The 18,240-nt window shown below is 57.0% G+C and overlaps 2 protein-coding genes across 7 annotated transcripts in view; one reads left to right on the top strand and one right to left on the bottom strand.

The window, feature by feature from the left end:
* Nucleotides 1-3,989, top strand: part of VKORC1L1 (vitamin K epoxide reductase complex subunit 1 like 1) — a 69,637-nt gene extending 65,648 nt beyond the window's left edge. Inside the window, exons 3-4 of one of the 2 annotated variants that reach the window (XM_059154924.1) lie at nt 119-248; nt 2,160-3,989. In XM_059154924.1, coding sequence (XP_059010907.1) covers nt 119-248; nt 2,160-2,166 — 137 coding nt within the window. In that variant the 3' untranslated portion in view covers nt 2,167-3,989. Of the gene's footprint in view, nt 1-118 lie in introns of both variants that reach the window. The other variant, XM_059154923.1, reaches the window with a different exon arrangement.
* Nucleotides 3,990-5,425: 1,436 nt separating this feature from the next.
* GUSB (glucuronidase beta) lies at nt 5,426-18,052 on the bottom strand. 5 transcript variants are annotated; one of them, XM_059154920.1, is made up of 13 exons: nt 17,618-18,052; nt 16,083-16,268; nt 15,584-15,765; nt 15,262-15,404; nt 14,667-14,854; nt 14,148-14,300; nt 13,736-13,914; nt 13,492-13,638; nt 11,374-11,458; nt 9,573-9,749; nt 6,997-7,132; nt 5,571-5,749; nt 5,426-5,521 (listed from the first exon to the last, which is right to left on the bottom strand). In XM_059154920.1, exons 1-12 carry the CDS (start codon nt 18,035-18,037, stop codon nt 5,580-5,582), a joined length of 2,166 nt encoding a protein of 721 aa, XP_059010903.1. In that variant the 5' UTR covers nt 18,038-18,052; the 3' UTR covers nt 5,426-5,521; nt 5,571-5,579. The 5 variants fall into 5 exon arrangements, 3 of the variants coding, with proteins under 3 accessions (XP_059010903.1, XP_059010902.1, XP_059010905.1); XR_009349275.1 differs by lacking the exon at nt 5,426-5,521 and adding an exon at nt 6,440-6,827 and having other exon boundaries at nt 5,643-5,749; XR_009349276.1 differs by lacking the exons at nt 5,426-5,521; nt 5,571-5,749 and adding exons at nt 5,960-6,243; nt 6,440-6,827.
* Nucleotides 18,053-18,240: the final 188 nt, after the last annotated feature.

The raw sequence follows: 18,240 nt of genomic DNA, 5'->3' as shown, positions 1-18,240 counted from the left end.
CACATGTTTAAGTAAAATCAGCATTCCAGCACTGCAGCAGGTCGCAGAAGCCTTGCTTTTGACTCCGAGACTTTCTCCGTCGTCAAGGCCTGACTGAGCCGTGTCTCTCCCCTTGCAGGCATGACCGCAAGCGCAGTGGCAGCTTTAGTCCTAATGACATCCTCCATCGTGTCCGTGGTGGGCTCCCTGTACCTGGCCTACATCCTGTACTTTGTGCTGAAGGAGTTCTGCCTCATCTGTGTCGTCACGTACGTGCTGAACTTCGTTCTTCTCATCATCAACTACAAGCGACTGGTCTACTTGAATGAGGCCTGGAAGCGGCAGCTGCAGCCTAAGCAGGACTGACCGCAGACAGACAAACTCCGAACTGGCCGCCGAGCCCCCTTTCCCATTAGGGTTCTTTTGCAGCAGTTTTGTTTTGTTTTGTTTTTTTAATTCTTCACAACAGACACTCTCCCTAAGAATCTCAAACTGATTTTTTAAAATCCTGTAAATTAGAAGGGGCCCTAGCTATTTTCTGTGTCAATCTTCATTTTGAATATGGATACAAAAAAAGAAAAGAAAAGAAAAAAGGATATGCCGAGCCAATCAAAGACAAGCTTTAACTTTACTTTGAAGATATTTCCGAAATAATAAAATATAGCCCTAGCCCCCTGCCCTTGATTGTAAAGTGAGCGACCATTGCTAGTAATTCTCTAACGTGTATAAATTCAATTTCAGGTATAACAAATGTGATCATGACATGAAAATATTTTAGAATAGATACTGTATTAAATATTGCCATGTTTACAATATGTAATATGTTTTTAGCCGATGGATTTAAACATGTAGATTCAACTAGAATCCATTTATGTGATATTTGTAAATAAAGGTAGAAATATTGGATCCATCCCTGCAGAACTTACTGTACAGTTTAGTTGAAGTGTAGCGATGAAGAATTGTCAGCCCAATGTTGACTGAAGAAATAGTGAAAATAGTAAGTCTGAACGGAGCATCTTGTGAGGAGTACTGACAGCAAAATCATAGGGTAGTTGGTTCCCTTTCATCTCCTTCCTTGGGAAGGAAGAAGCTAAATTTGGACATTCAAGTCAAGCTTGTGTCTAGTCATAAAACTGGATCAATTATAACCTTACAAAATGAGTCCTGTGACCAGACCTTCACATCCAAAGTCTTCAGGACACTAAAGATGGGGAAGTGGGTAGAATTCTTTGGAGAAAAGCTGGGAACATTGATATGGCATTTCTAGGTAAAGCCTCTTACGGTAGCTGAATTGTCCTGCAGAAGTTTTCCCTTCACATTGGTGCCAGCCAACCAAACAGTATTAGGACCTTGAAATAGAAGCCCCGTTGCTCCAGAGCAGGATCGCTCTTGGGTCACCCTGTGGTATTTCCCATTTCATCCTGCACTAATTGGATGTCTGACTTAATTGTTTTAGAGTCAGCATTAGATTGGTAAATCTTAGGGCTGACATGCTTCTCAGTTTGCTCCATTGGGAGTAGTGCAGGTAGAAACATCTGAAGGTGAAGTACACTAATGGTGTCACTGCTCTTTCTAGAAACTACGCAAATGCCTAGATTTTAAAGGTGATGCGAATAAACGCAAATGAAATTGGGACAGTATGCTTCTATGATTAACACCTTCTATCAGAATGTTAAAAGTGCCTTCTGTCTTAAACCTCAAACCAAATATTTTGTGTGTTGAACTTGGGCAGAAGTGTCCTTCCTTCCTCTTACCATGAAGTAGAAAACCTGCATTATTCTCTAGAAAGGTTCTGTATGATCATTTTATTCCTTAGATGGAGAAGTAGTAGCAGTGTTTTTGCTTCCAGTTAGTCTCATCGTTATGTTAAAAACAGACCGGTAACTTTTGAGTGCTTTCATGAATGAGCCTTCTTTTTGAAGGGAGGGGACAGGTTCTGCTCTGTAACCCATAATATGTGGAGTCAGCAGCTGTTCAGCAGTTTCCGCCTAACTGTCCTAATTGATGCAGTGTATCTTTCTGGCCCAAGGCAGGTGTAACATCTGAATTGTAATGAACTTTCAACCAGTTTTACCCAGTTTTGTAAAAGCCGAACTCGGATTTCCAGGCTTGTGTTTTCCCATAAATGTGAATATTCCAATGCCTGTTTTATTATGTATGTATTGTTCTTGTTTCTGTAGTGAATGAACTCCAGAAAGCATTGAATTGGATGTCTGGTGTCTATGGAGAAACAAGTCCTAGCGCTGAAGACCTTGTCCAGTCATGATGTCCAGAGGTCATCTTTGTAGAGTGCTTCCAGTCCTGCCACACAGCTCACAGTCTGTCTTCTAAGCTAGAGTGGAAATGGTTAACAGTGAAGACTTCTGTGGTATATATAACACTGGTTGTCCTAAATAAGTTCCTCGTGTCCCAATTTAAAATGGTTTTTCATCATATTTTGTATCAATCAGCAGAGTATAGTTAAAGCTTGTCTTGATGCAGCATTCTTGCAAATGTCTTGAACTCTCATATGATAAAATGTAAAAATGTTCAGCCAGACCCTTCCAGGTTTTCCTTTGCTTTCCTAATAAGCCTTGGGGAAAACACCACTGTTTCAGTCATACAAAAATTTCTGCGACGTTCCTGTGACCCCAGTAGAATTCATGCCCTTTTTCTCACTGAGCGATGACGGTGTGCTGCCTCAAATAACAGCATCGTAATGCCAGCATCTCTGTAAGCAACAGGATCCCGATGGAAGCATTTAGGCTCCTTTCTCCATCCTCTCTCCCACCCAAAGGAGAAAACACCATGCTATAAACTACAAGGCCTATTAGGACTATTTCAGACTCAATATTTAAAACACTGCAACATTACTAGCCACCAACACTGAAGAACAAATTTGGGCGGGTGGAGGGTGGGGATTGGATTTCTGGGCTTTGCAGTAATTCCACGCTTCTTGATTTAGGGAATCTGTCATAACAAATGAAGCCCCTTACTTACTTGGTAATCGTATCATTTGAAGAAATAAGAGAAACTGGGGTTAGATGACAAATTCTAGGCAATCTAGGTGGTTTGGAGGATTTCATTGTTTTTCACTGCAGCTAGGTGCTTTCCACGAAGGTAAACTGGTGAAATAACTCAGGTTTAACCAGCTGTGTGCCAGGAATTACTTCTACTTGATGTATGTCACCTCACTCTAAATCTGTTACTTTTAAAGATGTTGAAAGCATTGACTATTTTCATACAGAGATGAAGATCTGTCGTTTGGTACAAGAGATCTTTGGACCCTACTCAGTAGGATATAGGACCGAGACTCCAGTGAAATTAAAACCATTTCTTGGGTTTACTTTGCTTGTATTTCATTTATAAGATTATCAGAAGTGCAGTTATCTTCAGTGACTACTTGTGAACTGCGATTGGAACCAGCACTTGACATGAGTGAAAGGTGACAAATCTTGTCTTGAAAATTCGTGTTAGACAAACGCCAACAAGAAATCCACTATCATTTTTGGTAACCTATTTGGGAAGGAATACCTAACATGCAACCTTTGTCCTCCTGTATTTTCCCCCAACGTGCAAGCATTGGTGGAACATTTCTATTCAGACATTTTAGGCAGCACTTATGATTCCTAATCTGTGAGAACTCTCCCCTTCAATAAAATAGGAGGGGCAGGGGTGGGAATCCAGGCTACTTGGTTAATTTTTTTCCCCCACAAATGAGCCCAGAAAAGGTAAAATGTTTTGTTATAAAACTGTATTAAGCATGGCCTAAGTATTAGGTGTCTGATCTGTATAGTACGTTCCATCAAAAATATTTATTATTCATGCTTTAAGCTCCAGAACAAACACTCATTTAAAGTGGAGTTCACTGGGCAGACATCCCCCTTTACTATAGATAGAAATATTCTTTATCAGAGATTTAGGACAGTTTTGCTAACTGGTTAAAAAAAAAACATGTAAATATGTAAGAATGTTTATTTGTTGCACATAACTTTTTTGGTATAAAATAAATGTAGCCGTTACCCATGTTAGCTGTGCTGCCGTCCTTCTTATACTAGTGTTCTAGTCCAGACAAGGCGCTGGAACCCAGCTGGTCTTCCCATCAACACATCCTGAGGCTGACACTCTAACTTCCTTTCCACAGGTGTACTGACCTCTTTTTCCCTTAAATTATTTGTTATTTATGGAAGACACATGCAGAATTCTTAGTGATTCTGGTTACTGGAATCTGCGTGGGCTTGTGATGTAGGTGGCTGTCAGGAATGAATGAAAAAGGAGGTACTGCCCGGAGGCGAGGAAGCCCGCAGACGCGCAGATGAGCTCTGGCCACGGCTGTACATTGGCTCCCCCTGAAGGCGCCCCTCCGTCTCCCCGAAAGGCAACATCTGCAAGGATGAATCTGTTTAAAATGCGGTTCGGCTGGATTTTACTGAATACGACAAAGGACCTGAGGACTTAGGATATGGAACTTACCCCTAACCTGGAAAACATTTAAGTGTGTCTGTTACGTTTCATTTTTTTAATGTTTCAAGAAGAGAATTATGTCATTCCCAGACGTTACATGTAACCTGGAACTTGCGACCTTCAAGGAACTGAATGAAGTTCCGTGGTCCCAGGAAACGCGGGACCCCGAGAATCCCTAACTTCCTGTCTGAACCTACCACGCTCACGTTCCTTGAAAGTGGTCTGAAGAGGGCCACGAGAAGGAGGGGACATTACTGCCCGTCGTGGAGCTCGGAAAGGGAGGGTAAAAACGGGGATGTGCTGAGAAGCGAAGTACCACCCACGAGTGAGTGGCGAGTTCCGCACTGAGAACCACACTGGGTCACGGTCCCCATCTGACGGTACACCCACCGGAATCCTGTCGCAGAGCGCGGCGCTTTCGGCCGGGGTTGATCTGAAACCCGGGAGCGCTGTGCGGGACTCGGCGCCATGGGGCCGGTGGACGAGGCGGGGCGTGATTCCAGAAGGAAGACCCAAGGCCGTCCCGCAGGCGCAGGGCAGGTGGCCTCACGCCGAGGCCCAGAGACCCGCCGGCCCAGCGGGTTGGAGAAGGTCCCGTCACGTTCCTCACGTTCGCTGGAGCCAGAGGGGGCGGGGCCGTGGGCCTTTGATCCCGCGTGTCCTCTTCCGTCCCGACCGGACGGTGGCGGAGGCGGAGGCCGGAGCCCTGTCCTGAGGAACGGGGAACCTCCCCGCTCCCTCCGGCCCGGGCTTCCTTCTGCTTGTCTGTCCGCTTCACGGGCGACGCGGGCCGCGGCCCTGCTGCTCCGCGGGCGGCCCGAGGGCGGCGGGCCTGGTCCTGTGCGGGTGTGGAGGCGCCGCAGCCCGGCCTGGACGGAACAAGCCCGACCCGGAACAGAGTCGCCAGCGCTCTCCGGCGCGAGCGAGCGCTCAGGCGCTTCCTCAGGCTCGCACGGGGACTCCGCTCAGGGCCCGACGGCCGCCTCCACAGAGACAACTCGACTCACGTACAACAAAAGCCTTTATTTTCGCCGCCGGCCGGCGGGTCGTCACCGGCGAGGGCCGTCACCGGCGAGGTCGGCCGCGCACGGCCCGGGAGGCGCTCGGTCTCTTCCTCGCGGGGCGCGGCCAGCCGGGCGGGAGCGGAGGCGCGGGCTTCAGACGTGGAACAGGCCGCTCTCCAGGCACTGCGCGCCGCCGGCGGCCGGGGGGCGCCGCGTGTCGTTGGCGAGCTGCCAGTACCGCTCCCGCAGCAGGAACGCCGCCGCCTTGGGCTGCCTCTGGCGGGTGAAGATCCCCTTTTTGTTCCCCATCACTCGCTGCGGGGCTGAAAACAAGGCAAAGGCGTCTCAGGCGACTCGTGCGGCGCCACGCGAGAGCCCGCCCGGAGCCACGCGGGGCGCCAGCGGAAGCGGGAAGCGCCCTGTCCCGGTTCAGGCCGCTCGGGAGGCGGCCTCGGAGGCGGTGGCGGCACCACCGCTGCCCCGACCCCCTCGGCTCCCCGCGGCGCTGCGTCTGCGTCTGCGTCTGCGCAGCCCGAGTGACGTCTCTTCCCTGGGAAACGGGCGTCCCCGCGGCTCACTGGCGGGGGCGGGGCGGCTCGGCAGCGGCCGACGGGACGCGCCGTCGGGGGCTCCCGCTGCTCGTCGGGGCTCCCGCTGCTCGGGCCCAGCCAGGGAGGAGCCGAGCGGCGACAGGCTCCGAGCACGTCCCCTCGGGCCCCGCTGCGCGCAGCCTCTGCCGAACGGAAGGTCCGTCCGCGACAAGCCTGGTCTCGGATGGGTTCCCGGGTCGCCCGCGCCGCCGTGCGCACTTGCCGGCCTCCCAGAGCCAGGCAAGGAGCCATCAGAGCCACTGATCTCCTCTGCCGAACACGGAGAGGCTCACGTTCTCCTTCCTTTTCCTCTTGACCCCCTTCTCCATTCCAGTTTTTAATGAAACTGTCCCCTTCCGCAGACTTGTCTTCCCCTATTGGGTGACACGTTCTAACTCCCACCAGAGCCAAACCCTTCCTCACCTCCCCAGATGGCTGGGCTGCAGGCTGTAACACCCGGAGGCACAGGAGGAAACGGGGTCCCTTCGTTTGCGACTTAGCTGAAGGGGCCCTCCTGTCGCCCCACTTTGGAGCATGCGGACTTAGAGCCTCCACGTGCACAACACTGTGACGCCTGCTTGTGCTCGTGAAGCTGCCTCTTCCCGGGGAACGACGGAAAACACATGAAATACCCTGTTTCCCAGGCTCTGCACCCGACTCTGGAATAAGGGGTGCGTTCCACAGGGAAATCCAATACAAGGTCTGGTACTTCCTCACCCTGTTGTGAACAGACTAAGGTTCAGCTGGTCATTTTTGCCTCAAGACAACAGGCTCTTCTGCTGGCTTCTTTTTTTTCTTACCATAAAATGATCTGCGAAGTAGGCAAGTGACTGCTGCTTGCTAAACACAACTTGCTTCTCCCAGGAAACTCTCATGTCGCCAGACCTAATGAGCGCTTCTTACAACCAACTGCCCCGAACTAACAGGCCAACCGGATTGAATGAGAAACGGTCCATTCCTTAACCCCAACTGCCACTCACCCTGGTCAGTCATAAAGTCGGCAAAATTCCAGATGAGCTCTCCAACCACGTAGTTTTTGCGTTTCTCATCCAGAACCATGTGGTACTGCTGCAGCAGAGCCTTCTGGTACTCCTCACTGAACATCACAGGTGGATCCTGGAATTCAAGGCACAGGGAGAACGGAAGAGACGAACTGATGCAACTGTAAATGTTAGAAAAAATGAAGACCCACATGACGGTAACCAAAACACCCAACTTCCCAGCGGCTGTAGTGACTGCAGGACGTGCTGGTGCAGACACAGCCAGGGCGGAGGTAGCCCGGAGTAAAGACCAGGGATTTTTAGTAAAGAACCTGAGTTAGTAAGTGCTTCACTTATCAACAGAATTTGGTCTTTTCTTGCTCTTACTCTAACATCTCTATTCACCGGTGTAGTCTGAAAGCTGAGCTACATGGAAAGTAAAAATAAGTCTTCACATGATAAATTTATTTATATTATTATTATTATTTTTGAATATTTTATTTGCCAGAGGGTAAGCACAAGTAGGGGGACAGGCAGGCAGAGGGAGAAGCAGGCTCCCTGCTGACCAACGAGCCCAATGTGGGACTTGATCCCAGGACCCTGGGACCATGACCTGAGCCGAAGGCAGAGACTTAATGACTGACTCCCCCAAATAATAAATTTAAGCCTCAAGTTTTAACTAGCTGCCAGTGTATAACTGGAGAACCAGGGTGACTCACTGCCCTCAGGTCACATTCAGCTGGTCTGGTCCAGGTGAGTGGCTGCTACTCAGCACCCACCCATTCCACAAGTCACCACTTAGTGTCTGCTTCCCTGGCAGTTTTGGCCTCGAGGCGGGAAAGGCGGGAGCATCCCCGCCCCTGCAGCTCAGCCCTCTGGCTCTAAGTGTAACGAGGGTCAACAGGAGAGAGTGGAGCCGAGGCTGGGGTCCGGGGGGACGGTTAGCAGGGGGGCTGCGCGGCGCCCCACAAGGCTCCCCAGGAGACACTGGAGCTCCCACTACTCAATGACAAGGGTCCAACCAAGGCAGAGGGGGTGGGGGCTCATTCAGTGTTCTGTGGAGAGCGCCTCCGGGTGGTGTACTGAGACATAACAATGTTCAGATGCCTTCCTCCCATGGGAACCTGGGGGCACTGCAAGTTCAAGGTTCAAGGAGGCAGTGTCTCCCTCCTTTCTCAAGAGAACAAAACACTGTAGGCTCTGGCTTTCTGTTCCAATGAGAAGGATTAAAACGCTACATAGGACGCACTGATGTAGCGTCACGTTACTACAGAACCATGTTTTGTTCTGGTTCGAGCGAATGTGAGGGCAGGGCCACACTCAGGTTTTCTTACCAACACTGCCTGGCCTAACACTCGCCACGCATGGCTAAATAAACCTAAGACTGAATTATAAATCGACTCAGCCAAACCGGTTGCACTGCAAAAAAATTCCATCCCGCAAACAGTCCCATCAGCGCTATATGCAGACTGAGCTGCTTAAACATTCCGAGTTTGTGACCTTTTCAGGACGAAGGGCTGGTACGAATATATATTGTTCTCGTAAGCTACTTCCCCTCGCCCACCTGTCTTCACAACGGCCTCCCGTGTAAGCAAGATGAATTTAAGGGTCTGAGTGGAGAAATACAGTTGGGGGGGGGAGCCTGCCCGACCCAGCAAGGATAAGCATATTGTGCGTCAACACGGAATCTGACATCTGTGACAGGTGAGTGTGAGGGGGCTGAGGGGGCTGGGGGCTGGCTGTGGCTCCAGAAATCACAGGAGAAAATCCCCGCAGGAGCATCTCATCTTTGGTGAGGAAATTTAATAAAAAAGCAGAGAAAGAGGGAGGGAAAACGCTAGTGATTAAACCTCGCTCCGAGATTTCATTCATTTCCCTACTGAGTATTATTTAGCATCCTCCGAGCGCTGGAGGCTGCCGAGGGCTTGGGAAGCAACGGTAACTAGGAATCCGCCACTCTCTTGGAGCCTGCACTCTGGCCAAGGAGAGAGTCAAAGCAATGACGGTACGCGGTGACAAAGGCTGAGACAGAGCCCAAGCAGAGGGGACAGCTTGGACATCTCACCAAAGAGGGGACATCGGACCTGAGACCTGAACACAGAGTGGGAACCCAGGAGTCGGCGAATGTGGTGCTAACATGGGCGTCCCTGGAGAAGGGACAGCCCACACCAGAGCGGGAGCCGACCAGCACCGTGAGAACAGTCCAGTGGCCAAGAGCGAAGGCCGAGGAAGACGACCTGGGGGAGGACAGAGAGCGAAGGGCGCGACCGCTCTGGCCCGGGACTGGGACTTTAACGTGGAGGCCACGGGATGCCAAGGACGGGACCCCCAAGGTTTGGATTTGCTCAGGAGATGACTCGGGCAGTCACTGGGCAGCTTTCTGGGAACCCGGCCAGAAGGACCAAGCGAGGGAGGCAGAGGCCCGAGCCCTGGAGGACGGCGTGAGCCTGAAGAACCGCAGGGAGGTCATCAGCACCAGTGAGGGCTGGGAGAGGCGCAGCGTGCTGGCCTGGGGGAACGGCAGACACCTCTGTCCCGGAGAGGGAGGAGATAACGGAACACCCCTCACTGCTTACCTGGTGAAACCCTGGGATGGCCCCAGCTCCGTACTCGCTCTGGATTATGGGTTTCTGGTAAGTCCTGTACCAGTTCTCAAACTGCGTGGCCAGCTGCAGCGGAATCACCTCCAAGTGCCCGTAGTCATGATACCAAGAGTAGTAGCTATTCACACAGATGACGTCCACATACGGCGCCTAGGAGGAGAGCACGGCACCTGCTCAGAGACCAGAAGGCTGTAAAGAGCTCTAAGGCTCACAGCCTGGGGGGCGCTTCCGGCAGGGAGGTGGGAGAAGGAGCTCCCGTGTGTGGCAAATGTAGGCAGGAGTGACAATCAGGCAAGGCGCCGATTCTGCACGGGCGCTCCTGAGTCCCGCAGCTGGACTCTGGAGAGGCACAGAGGTGCCCCACCAGCCAGCCCCACTGCAGCCCAGGGCCCGCCGTAGCATCGGATTTTGTTCCTCTCTCTGCAGCACTCCTGTTCCACCGGCCTTCCCTTACCTGGCCCTAGAGAAAAGTTCCCAACCAAAGGACAGACGCACTTTTTCCCCTCACAAAGACCTTGGTTAACCGTGCTGTTTGTGAGACGGTGGTATGGGCCGTGGGCTGGCCGGAAAACTCTCTCCTGGCAGGGAGCAGAAAGGATGGGCAGGACCGCCTCGCGTCCACACGGGGCGGTGCCCAGGACCGTGCGGTGAACACTAGGCAGCCAGTGTCCAGGCCCTCCTGTCACTTGAACCAACGCCCATCTCCAGAGCCTGCCCTGGGACTGATGCAGTCTGACTTTCCCAGGTGACAGAGCCCCTTCCCAAGAGTGGTGGCAGACAGTGCCTGGTGGGGGAGGGAGGAGCTACTGGCATTTAGGGAACAGGATCGGTCCTGCCCAACAGGGTCACTTGAGAGCAGTTACAGTATGTATGTCACTGAAAGCAGCAGGCGGGACAAGGAAGCCTGTGGGAGACACATGCGCCCAGATGGCATATCCCCCCAGGAGTCTGGCGACCCTCGGAGGCTCAGGCACTGGCTGCCCTGTCCGCGCGGCAGACCAGAACAAGAAGAGATGCCACTTGGGCTCTGAGAACGTCCACACCTGCCTGTGCCACGCTGGGGTCTGCCAGTCTCTTGAAGGGGTGTTCCCGAGAGATGGCGAGGGAAGCACCAGGGATACAAACCTCTCCCATCCGTGTTAAAATGAGAGCTCCCAATTTATATTCGTATGTTGCATTTTCTCCTCCGTTCTTTCCATGAGATGTTTGCTCCCTCTGCACTTCCCTCCTAAGTACTGGCCTTGAGTGCTCTCGTGAAGAAGCGTTTTCTTGCTCCCACGTCTTCCAGCTTCATGCAACGGCGCACGTCGTTTCCAAGGAGCTGCTGCTCACCAGTCCTGTGGGAGCCCGGCTGTCCCTTCCATCCCAGCCTGTGGTGCCCAGACCAAGGTGACGACTGCAGTCGCTGAGGAACTTTCTAAAACTCAGAGCCGCCCCGGACGCAACAACCCGGAATCTCAGAATCCAGGCATCCCCCGTGGGAGTTCTGACAATGGGCCAGGTTTGAGAAACCCTGGACGGCGACAACTGTGGTGCTCACCAACTGAGCAGCATCAGATGCGGAGTCTGCACTGACAACAACCGAAAGCTGCCTGTGCCCTGCCTGCCTGGATTCGGAATCACTGCCAGGCAGGTCAGCAGCTGGCTCTCCCTCACCCGGACACCGTGAGGAAAGCACGTGGACCGGGTGCTCAGGGCTCTTCCCAGCAGCCCATGTTAGCAAGCACCAGAGATGGCGAGAGGACAGGCGGGGGGGGGGGGCCCCCAGGCTCACCCCCAGGTCTGCTTCATAGTTGGAGTTGGTCACAAAGGTCACGGGCCGGGAGGGGTCCAAGGCTTTGGTGTGAGCAATCAGCGTCCTGTCCACGGAGGGCAGAAGACACAGGCTCGTCAGTCCGGCAAGGACCCTGGACAGCCATCTCTCTCTCTCTCTCTCCATCCCATCTCCCAGCCAAAACCCTGCTCTCCTCCTGACCCTGAAGAGGACCTGAGGGGAGCAGACACGTCCTTCCAGCCTTAGATCACATTCCCCAGCATCTTTCTCCACCCCCAAGTCACCCCTCCCCAGAGAGAGGGCCGCCATCACAGGGGTGTGCAGGCACCCGAAGCTGGGACTTGGTGTGGCTAAAAGCTGCATTCCCAATCTCTGGAAAAGCTCTTGAAAACAAGAATGCGCGGGGTGAGGGACGCCTGGGGCCTCAGTCAGTGAAACGTCTGCCTTCGGCTCAGGTCGTGATCCCAGGGTCCTGGAATCGAGTCCCACATCAGCCTCCTTGCTCAGCGGGGAACCTGCTCTGCCCGCTCTGCCTGCTGCTCCCCTGCTTGAGCTCAAGCTCTCTCTGACAAATAAATAAATAAAATCCTTAAAAAAAAAGAAGAAGAAGAAGAAGAAGAAGAGGAGGAGGAGGAAGAATGCGTGGGTGTAGACCGGAGGGACACAAAGTCCACAAGGCAGGGGTCTGTGCCAGGAGGCAGGCTGTGCCCAGGGCCCTGGCTGGAGAACAGCCCCGGCCGTCTGCAGCTGGGTGGAGCAGTGGGAGCAGACACTTGCACAGGGAGACACTATGAATGGTGACAAGGGGCGGGAGGACCATGGCGGGGAGGCGCAGAGTTCTGGGAGGCAGTGACAGGGCACTTAACGGGCACAGGCGAGTCAGCCCAGACTCAGAAGAAACAACATTGATGCTGAGACGCGTTCATCAGGGAGGGACCCTAAGAAAAGGCTTCCCAACAGAGGACCCAGCCTGTGGTCAGGGCTCAGCCCGGGGACCTGGCAGAGGCCACCCCAGTACAGGTCACCCCATTCACAGCGTAAGCCTGCTTCTCTCTTCTCGTGGCTAGTGTCCTTCTCCTCGAAGCCCTCCCCACCCTGCTCTTCTCTTTCAAGGGCTGTGGTTTCCCCAAGCCAGAACGCTATCCCTCACCTCGAGTCCCAGAGCCACACTCTGAAACAGCCTGTGTGTCACTGGGAAGCCTCGAAGCCTCGCTGAGCTCCTCAGGCCCAGGCAGCCTTAGCCACAGCCCCCTGCCCTGGCCATCATGCACCTCCCCGAACAGCTGGTAGGAACCTCAGGCACCTATTCCCGGGCGCCTGCACTCCTTCCCGCTCCACAACAAACGTCTGTCCCCCAACCCTGGCTCAGCACGGCCTGAGGCCCCAAGGCTCTGGGCTGTGTGTGCTGGGCAGTCCTTTGCCCAGGTGGACCTGCAGCTCAGAGCTGCGCATCTTCTACCCACAGCTCAGCTCACAGCGCTCCGTGACACTGGGACGGTCTCTGCTGCCCCCAGAAGCAAGTGACCCCCCCCCTTGCAGGCTTAGTTACAGCTGTGACCGTGACCATAAGAAAGACAAGGAACCAAGGAAGCCTCCCCGCAGGGCAGCAAACCGGGCGGTTGTTGCCAGCACTGCCCTACGGGGGCTCTGTCCCGGCCATGCCTGGTAGGGGACGGAGGAGCTACTGGCACTTAGGGCAACGGTGTCACTTGAGAGCAGTCGGAGCGCGCACGTCACGGACAGGCCTGCGCAGGGTCATGTGCCGGGAAAACGCGGTCTTACAGAGCCGAACTGCACGGACAAGTGAACCCGAAGCAACACCCGGCGGTTTTCTGCACCTTCAACGTACACGAGCCTTCCCAGGAGTGGGGACAACGGAGACACCGAGACGGTGGAGACGGGGGTGGCTTAGAACTTCGCCTCGCGCGGCTCACGCCTCCGAAGCGCCGAGGGCGGACGCCGCACCTGCCCGGCGCCCCTCCCCCACCCCCATTCCCCCCCTGCACCCCTGTTCCCCATCCCCCCATCCCGCTGCCCGCATCCCCCCACCCCCACCGCACTCGCACCCCTCCCATCCCCCCATCCGCGCTCTCAGCCCCGACCCGGCCGCGCACTCACTTGAAGTAGTAACCGGCGGGCGGCAGGAAGGAGGCGGGCTCGTTGGCCACGGACCACATGACCACCGCGGGGTGGTTCTTGTCCCTGCGCACCAGCTCCCCCATCACCTCCAGGTGGTGCTGCAGAGACCGGTTCCCGTAGCTCTGGCTGCGGCACAGGGAGCGGCGCAGTCGGGAGGGGGCGGGGCCTGGTGGGCGGGGCGGGGCGGGGCCGGGGCCGGGGCGGGGCCGGGGCGGGCACTCACGCCAGCACGATGCCCACGCCCGGGCTCTCGTCGATGACCACGATCCCGTAGCGGTCGCAGAGCTGCAGCACCTCCTCGGCGTAGGGGTAGTGGCTGGTGCGGAAGGCGTTGGCCCCGAGCCAGCGCAGCAGGTTGAAGTCCTTCACCAGCAGGGCCCAGTCAAAGCCCCTTCCCCGGATCTGGGGCAGAGCACGGCGGGGTGAGCCCGAACCCCGGCCCCGCGCACTGCTTTCTGAAGCCAGGCCGCCCAGGGGTCACCGCCTTAGCCCTCTGTGCGGCCCCAGCACAGCCCGTCGGGCAGCGGTTTCCAGCACTATGCTCAACCGCTCCGAGCCACCTCGACTGCTTCAGGGGCCGTGGGGGCGGTGAGACAGGAAATGGCTCTCCGAGGGGTCCAGAGGCCACAACTCACATCTGCATCCTCGTGTTTGTTGACGCCATGGAAATAGAAAGGTTTCCCGTTGATGAGGAACTGGCGCTCTGTGACCTCGACAGTGCGAATCCCCACGGGGAGAGTGTAGAAGTCAGACACAGGCCCAGCTGCCGTCTGCGTGGTCACCCTCACCTGCCAGCGTGGACAACCGGGTGTGGGGCTTCCTGGCAGGCCTGAGCCCCACACAGCCCTCCCTTCAGCACGAAGGCCCCGCACATGCACCGCGGGGCCCACAAGCTGAGAGATGCGGAAATTCCCGACTTCTGCCACCAGCAAGGAGCAAACTTTCCTCACCCTGCCCCATGCCTGCTCTTCAAAGCCGGGCTCCTCACCAAGCGCTGAGACGGCCAGGCAGAGTACACTGCGATCCAACTGACTGGGACGCTCAGGAGACCTGGTGTGCCTGACCGACTACCTGTCCTGTACCCCCCGCCCCACCACCGGGAGCCGCAGCTGCTGGGTGGGGGCAAAAGGCCTTCTGCAGCCCCAGGTCATTACCTCCAAAGAGTACAGGTAGGCGGGGTGCTCATGCATCAGGTAGGGCCACCAGAGGTGGGCATTGGGAACCTGCAGCTGACCGCGGCACCCTGTCCCCTGGGCCACGACTTTGCCTTCCTGGTCCAGAAGACGCACTTCCAACTGGAAGTGTTCACTGCCCTGCACGAAAATCTGGTAATCCACCAGCCCTGCAAGGGACAAGACAGATCGGACAAAAGAGGGAAGGAAACAGCCTGGGTCATACAGAGGACAGTTCCCTGGGGCCACCACCCTGAGTCTCAGTCTGCAGGGAGGGCAGCACAGGGGGAAGAGACATGATTCTCCTGAACCCTGAGCTATCCACCCGGAGCTATGGTTTTAGGCAAGCCCCGCATCTCTTTGAGCTTCCTTTCCTCACAAAATGAGGTCAGACCAGCTGGGTGATTTCTGCTGCCGGTGCCTATTCTGACAGGCTGGGCCGCAGCTCCTCTTAGGTGGATGGGAAGCCTGCGGGTGAAGAGATGCTGGGAGAGCGTCTCCCCTAGAGGATCTTTCTATACAGGGAGCAGAGCCACTTGGGGCCTGGCCGAGGGAAGTTCCTGCCAGGAGCCCTTACCGGTGCCCTGGTCCACGCTGGTGGTGACGGTGATGTCATCGATGTAGGTGGTAGGTGTAGTGTAGAGAAGCACGGGCCGATGCAGTCCCGCGTAGTTGAAGAAGTCAAAGTTTGTGTTCTGCACAAAGTAACCCTTAGGGTACCTAGGATGGGAGAGAATGCCTAACTGCAGACTTGCTCTGGTCCTTCGACCTCAGCTGGAACATCTGCCTGGCCTCCCAGAGCCAAGGCCTCACCTCTGCCAAGACCACCCAGCCCCTAGTGGGAAGACCAATGGGCAGGGTGGGGAGTGGGGTGGAGCGGGGAGCAGGGTGCTGCTCACTTGGAGGTATCCGTCCTGTGGAGGATGGTCCCTGGCGGCAGCGTGTGGGGGGTGAGTGTGTTGTTGATGGCAATGGTAATGCGGCAGGAGGACAGGGGCCCACTCTGGACCAGCTTGCTGATGTCAGCTTCGAAGGGGAGATGCCCCCCCTCATGCTCCACCACATGCACCCCATTCACCCACTGCAGACACAGGGAGATATGGGAGGGAGGAACAAGTCGGTCCTGCCATCTCCAGCACCCCCCCGCATGATGGGCAGTATGTGGGGCCTGAGGGCCCTGCCGACTGCCGCCTGACTCACAGAGGGAGGAACCAAGCTCCAGAACAGATCAGGCAACCCTCCCCTGACCCCCGCCACGAACCCCAGAGTAGGGCCTGAGCGTGCCCCCCATCCACCCCAGGGGGCAGGCTGTCAGGTGACCCCTGTGAATCAGGCAGCCCCAAGCTGCTCAGCAACTGCGCCTGACCGCTCGCCCTGCCTGATGCTGGTGGTACTGACCACAATGGCATAGTAGTGGGCACTGCCAATCCTCAGCACCACCCTCGTGCCCAGGTCCTGGGTCCATCGCTGGGGCAGGGTCACCTCCCGCTCATACCACACCCAGCCGACAAAGCTGCGCAGCTGCCTATCCTGGCCCACATCGTTGAAGCTGGAGGGAACCGGCATGTCCAGTGTGGGGCCCGACTGAGGAGAGAAGGGCTGGGGTTAGGTCCAGAGCACCTTGGACTCTAAGACCAGGACCCAGGCAGCCCCCTTCCCTAGAGTGGTCCAGGTCCTCCCACAAGCCTGCCTGCAGGAAGAAAGCTGGACAAGATGACTTCTCCCAGGCCCTGGGATTCCAGGCCCCCGTCATTGTCATTCTTCCTCTTTTTTTTTTTTTTTTTTTAAGATTTTATTTATTTGAGAGAAAGAGTGAGAGAGATCAGGAGCAGGGGGGAGGGGTAGAGGAAGAAGCAGACTCCCTGCTGAGCAGGGAGCCTGATGTGAGACTCCATCCTGGGATGCTGGGATCATGACCTGAGCCAAAGGCATGCGCTTAACGGATGCAGCCACCCAGGCGCCCCACCACTGTCCTTCTCTGCCAGCACCTGACTGATGCCTTTCCTGGAGTTCATTTAAGCGGATGCTGGTCGCTCAGACACGTAATGGACAGTGTGCCCCGAACCTACAAGGCCGCTGTAGGTGCCAGGAATTAAACGAGGCCTCCGCAGGCAGGTGGTCAGCTCTGTGAAGAGTCTGGAGGGTGGCGGGAACTATCGTGGGGTCAGGGAAGGCCTTCTGGGGCCCACGGGATACTGCCTGAGGGCCAGTTGGCCCAGCTGGGTGAACCTGAACCTGGCAGGGAACCCCCTGATCCCCTCAGGTACAAGGCCAGGCACGAAGGGGACAGACAGCTCAGTGGGCCTGGAAGCAGCCTGGGGAAGAGCGTCCGCGATTTCCAGAGACTCAATGAGCAGTGGCTGGACGGGTGTGGGACTTGGGGACAAACGTCTGCGGGGCTGGTGGGCCAGGCTGGGGGAGGGGCAGGCTGTGCACCGGGTGAGCCGGCCGCAAGCCTGCCGGGGACAAGCGGACCCTAAGAGGAAGACGGTCAACTGACCGCCCGCGGGAGGAAGGCGGGGGGCAGGGACCGCTCTGCAGGGGAAGCTCGCAGTGCGCGCGCCGGCCCCGGCCCCCGGTCTTCCTCCCCGTGAACGCCGAGCGGACGGCGGAAGGGGGTCTCGGAGAGACGCGCGCCCGGGAGCGCGAAGGCCGACTGCGCCCCCAAAGTCGGACGGGAGGCCTGGGGGGGGGGTCCCCGGCTGGGCGGGGGTCGAGCCCCGTCCTCTCTCCGAACCCCGCAATGGCTCCTCCGCGCCGCGGCGGGGCTGGGGACCCGGGAGGGCTCCAGCTCGGGGCCCGGCCGCGGCGCCTGTCCCAGCGGGCCGGGTCGCGCAGGGGCCGCCCCCGCCCGGCAGGCCGCCGCCCGCCCGCGGCCCCCCAGCCCGCCCTTCGCGCAGCTCCGCCGGCCGCCCCCGCCCGCGGGCCCGCACCTCGCGCAGCGGCGACCGGTACCACCGCTGCTCGAAGCCGCGCTGCCGGTTCTCGGAGAAGTCGGCGCGGAAGCTCCAGAGGCCGTGCAGCTCCTTGCGCTCCCGCGACGGGCTCTCCCGCGGGTACAGCATCCCGCCCCGCAGCGCCAGCCCGCAGGCCCAGAGCAGCGGGCCGAGCGCCGCCCAGGCCGCCGGGTGCATGCCTGCCTCCGGCCGCTCGCTCGCAGGCGACTGCGGCCGCGCCGCGCTCCGAGCCGCGCGGGAGGGGCCGGGAGGGGCGGGAGGGGCCGGAAGGGGGCGGGGCGCGGCCACGTGACCCGCCGCCTGCGCCATCTTGGTGGAAGGCGGCTGCAAGGGGCGGAGGAGCGCGAGGCCGGAAGGTCCCCCGGGGAATGCGCTCCCGCGCGGGGCCCGAACCATCTACGGTTCCCCCCCCCGCCCGCGTCCCGCCCCAGCTCCGGAAGGCAGCGACGTCCCTGGCCAGGGGTCCGCCGGCCCTCCCCGGCTGGGGCGTCTGGGGCCGCGGGCCAGCGGGAGGCCCAGGGCCGGACGCCTCGTGAGCCCAGGCAAAGCCTCGGCCGTGCCTGGCGGTGCCCCCGCCGCGGCCGTAGCTTGGCCCTGGG

Source organism: Mustela lutreola, chromosome 17 (genome assembly GCF_030435805.1).
Source record: "Mustela lutreola isolate mMusLut2 chromosome 17, mMusLut2.pri, whole genome shotgun sequence".
In the NCBI taxonomy this organism is placed as follows: domain Eukaryota; kingdom Metazoa; phylum Chordata; class Mammalia; order Carnivora; family Mustelidae; genus Mustela; species Mustela lutreola.
The sequence above is the reverse complement of the archived record's forward strand: the minus strand, read 5'-3'. Positions and strand labels throughout refer to the sequence as shown.

Excerpts from the sequence above, each read along its gene's own strand:
- GUSB (XM_059154919.1), bottom strand. The coding sequence starts at position 18,037 with ATGGTTCGGGCCCCGCGCGGGAGCGCATTCCCCGGGGGACCTTCCGGC. Across the intron at positions 15,766-16,082 it reads CCCACTACTATGCCATTGTG|TGGGTGAATGGGGTGCATGT; the intron begins GTCAGTACCACC and ends CTGTGTCTGCAG. Across the intron at positions 15,405-15,583 it reads CACAGGACGGATACCTCCAA|GTACCCTAAGGGTTACTTTG; the intron begins GTGAGCAGCACC and ends CTCCCATCCTAG.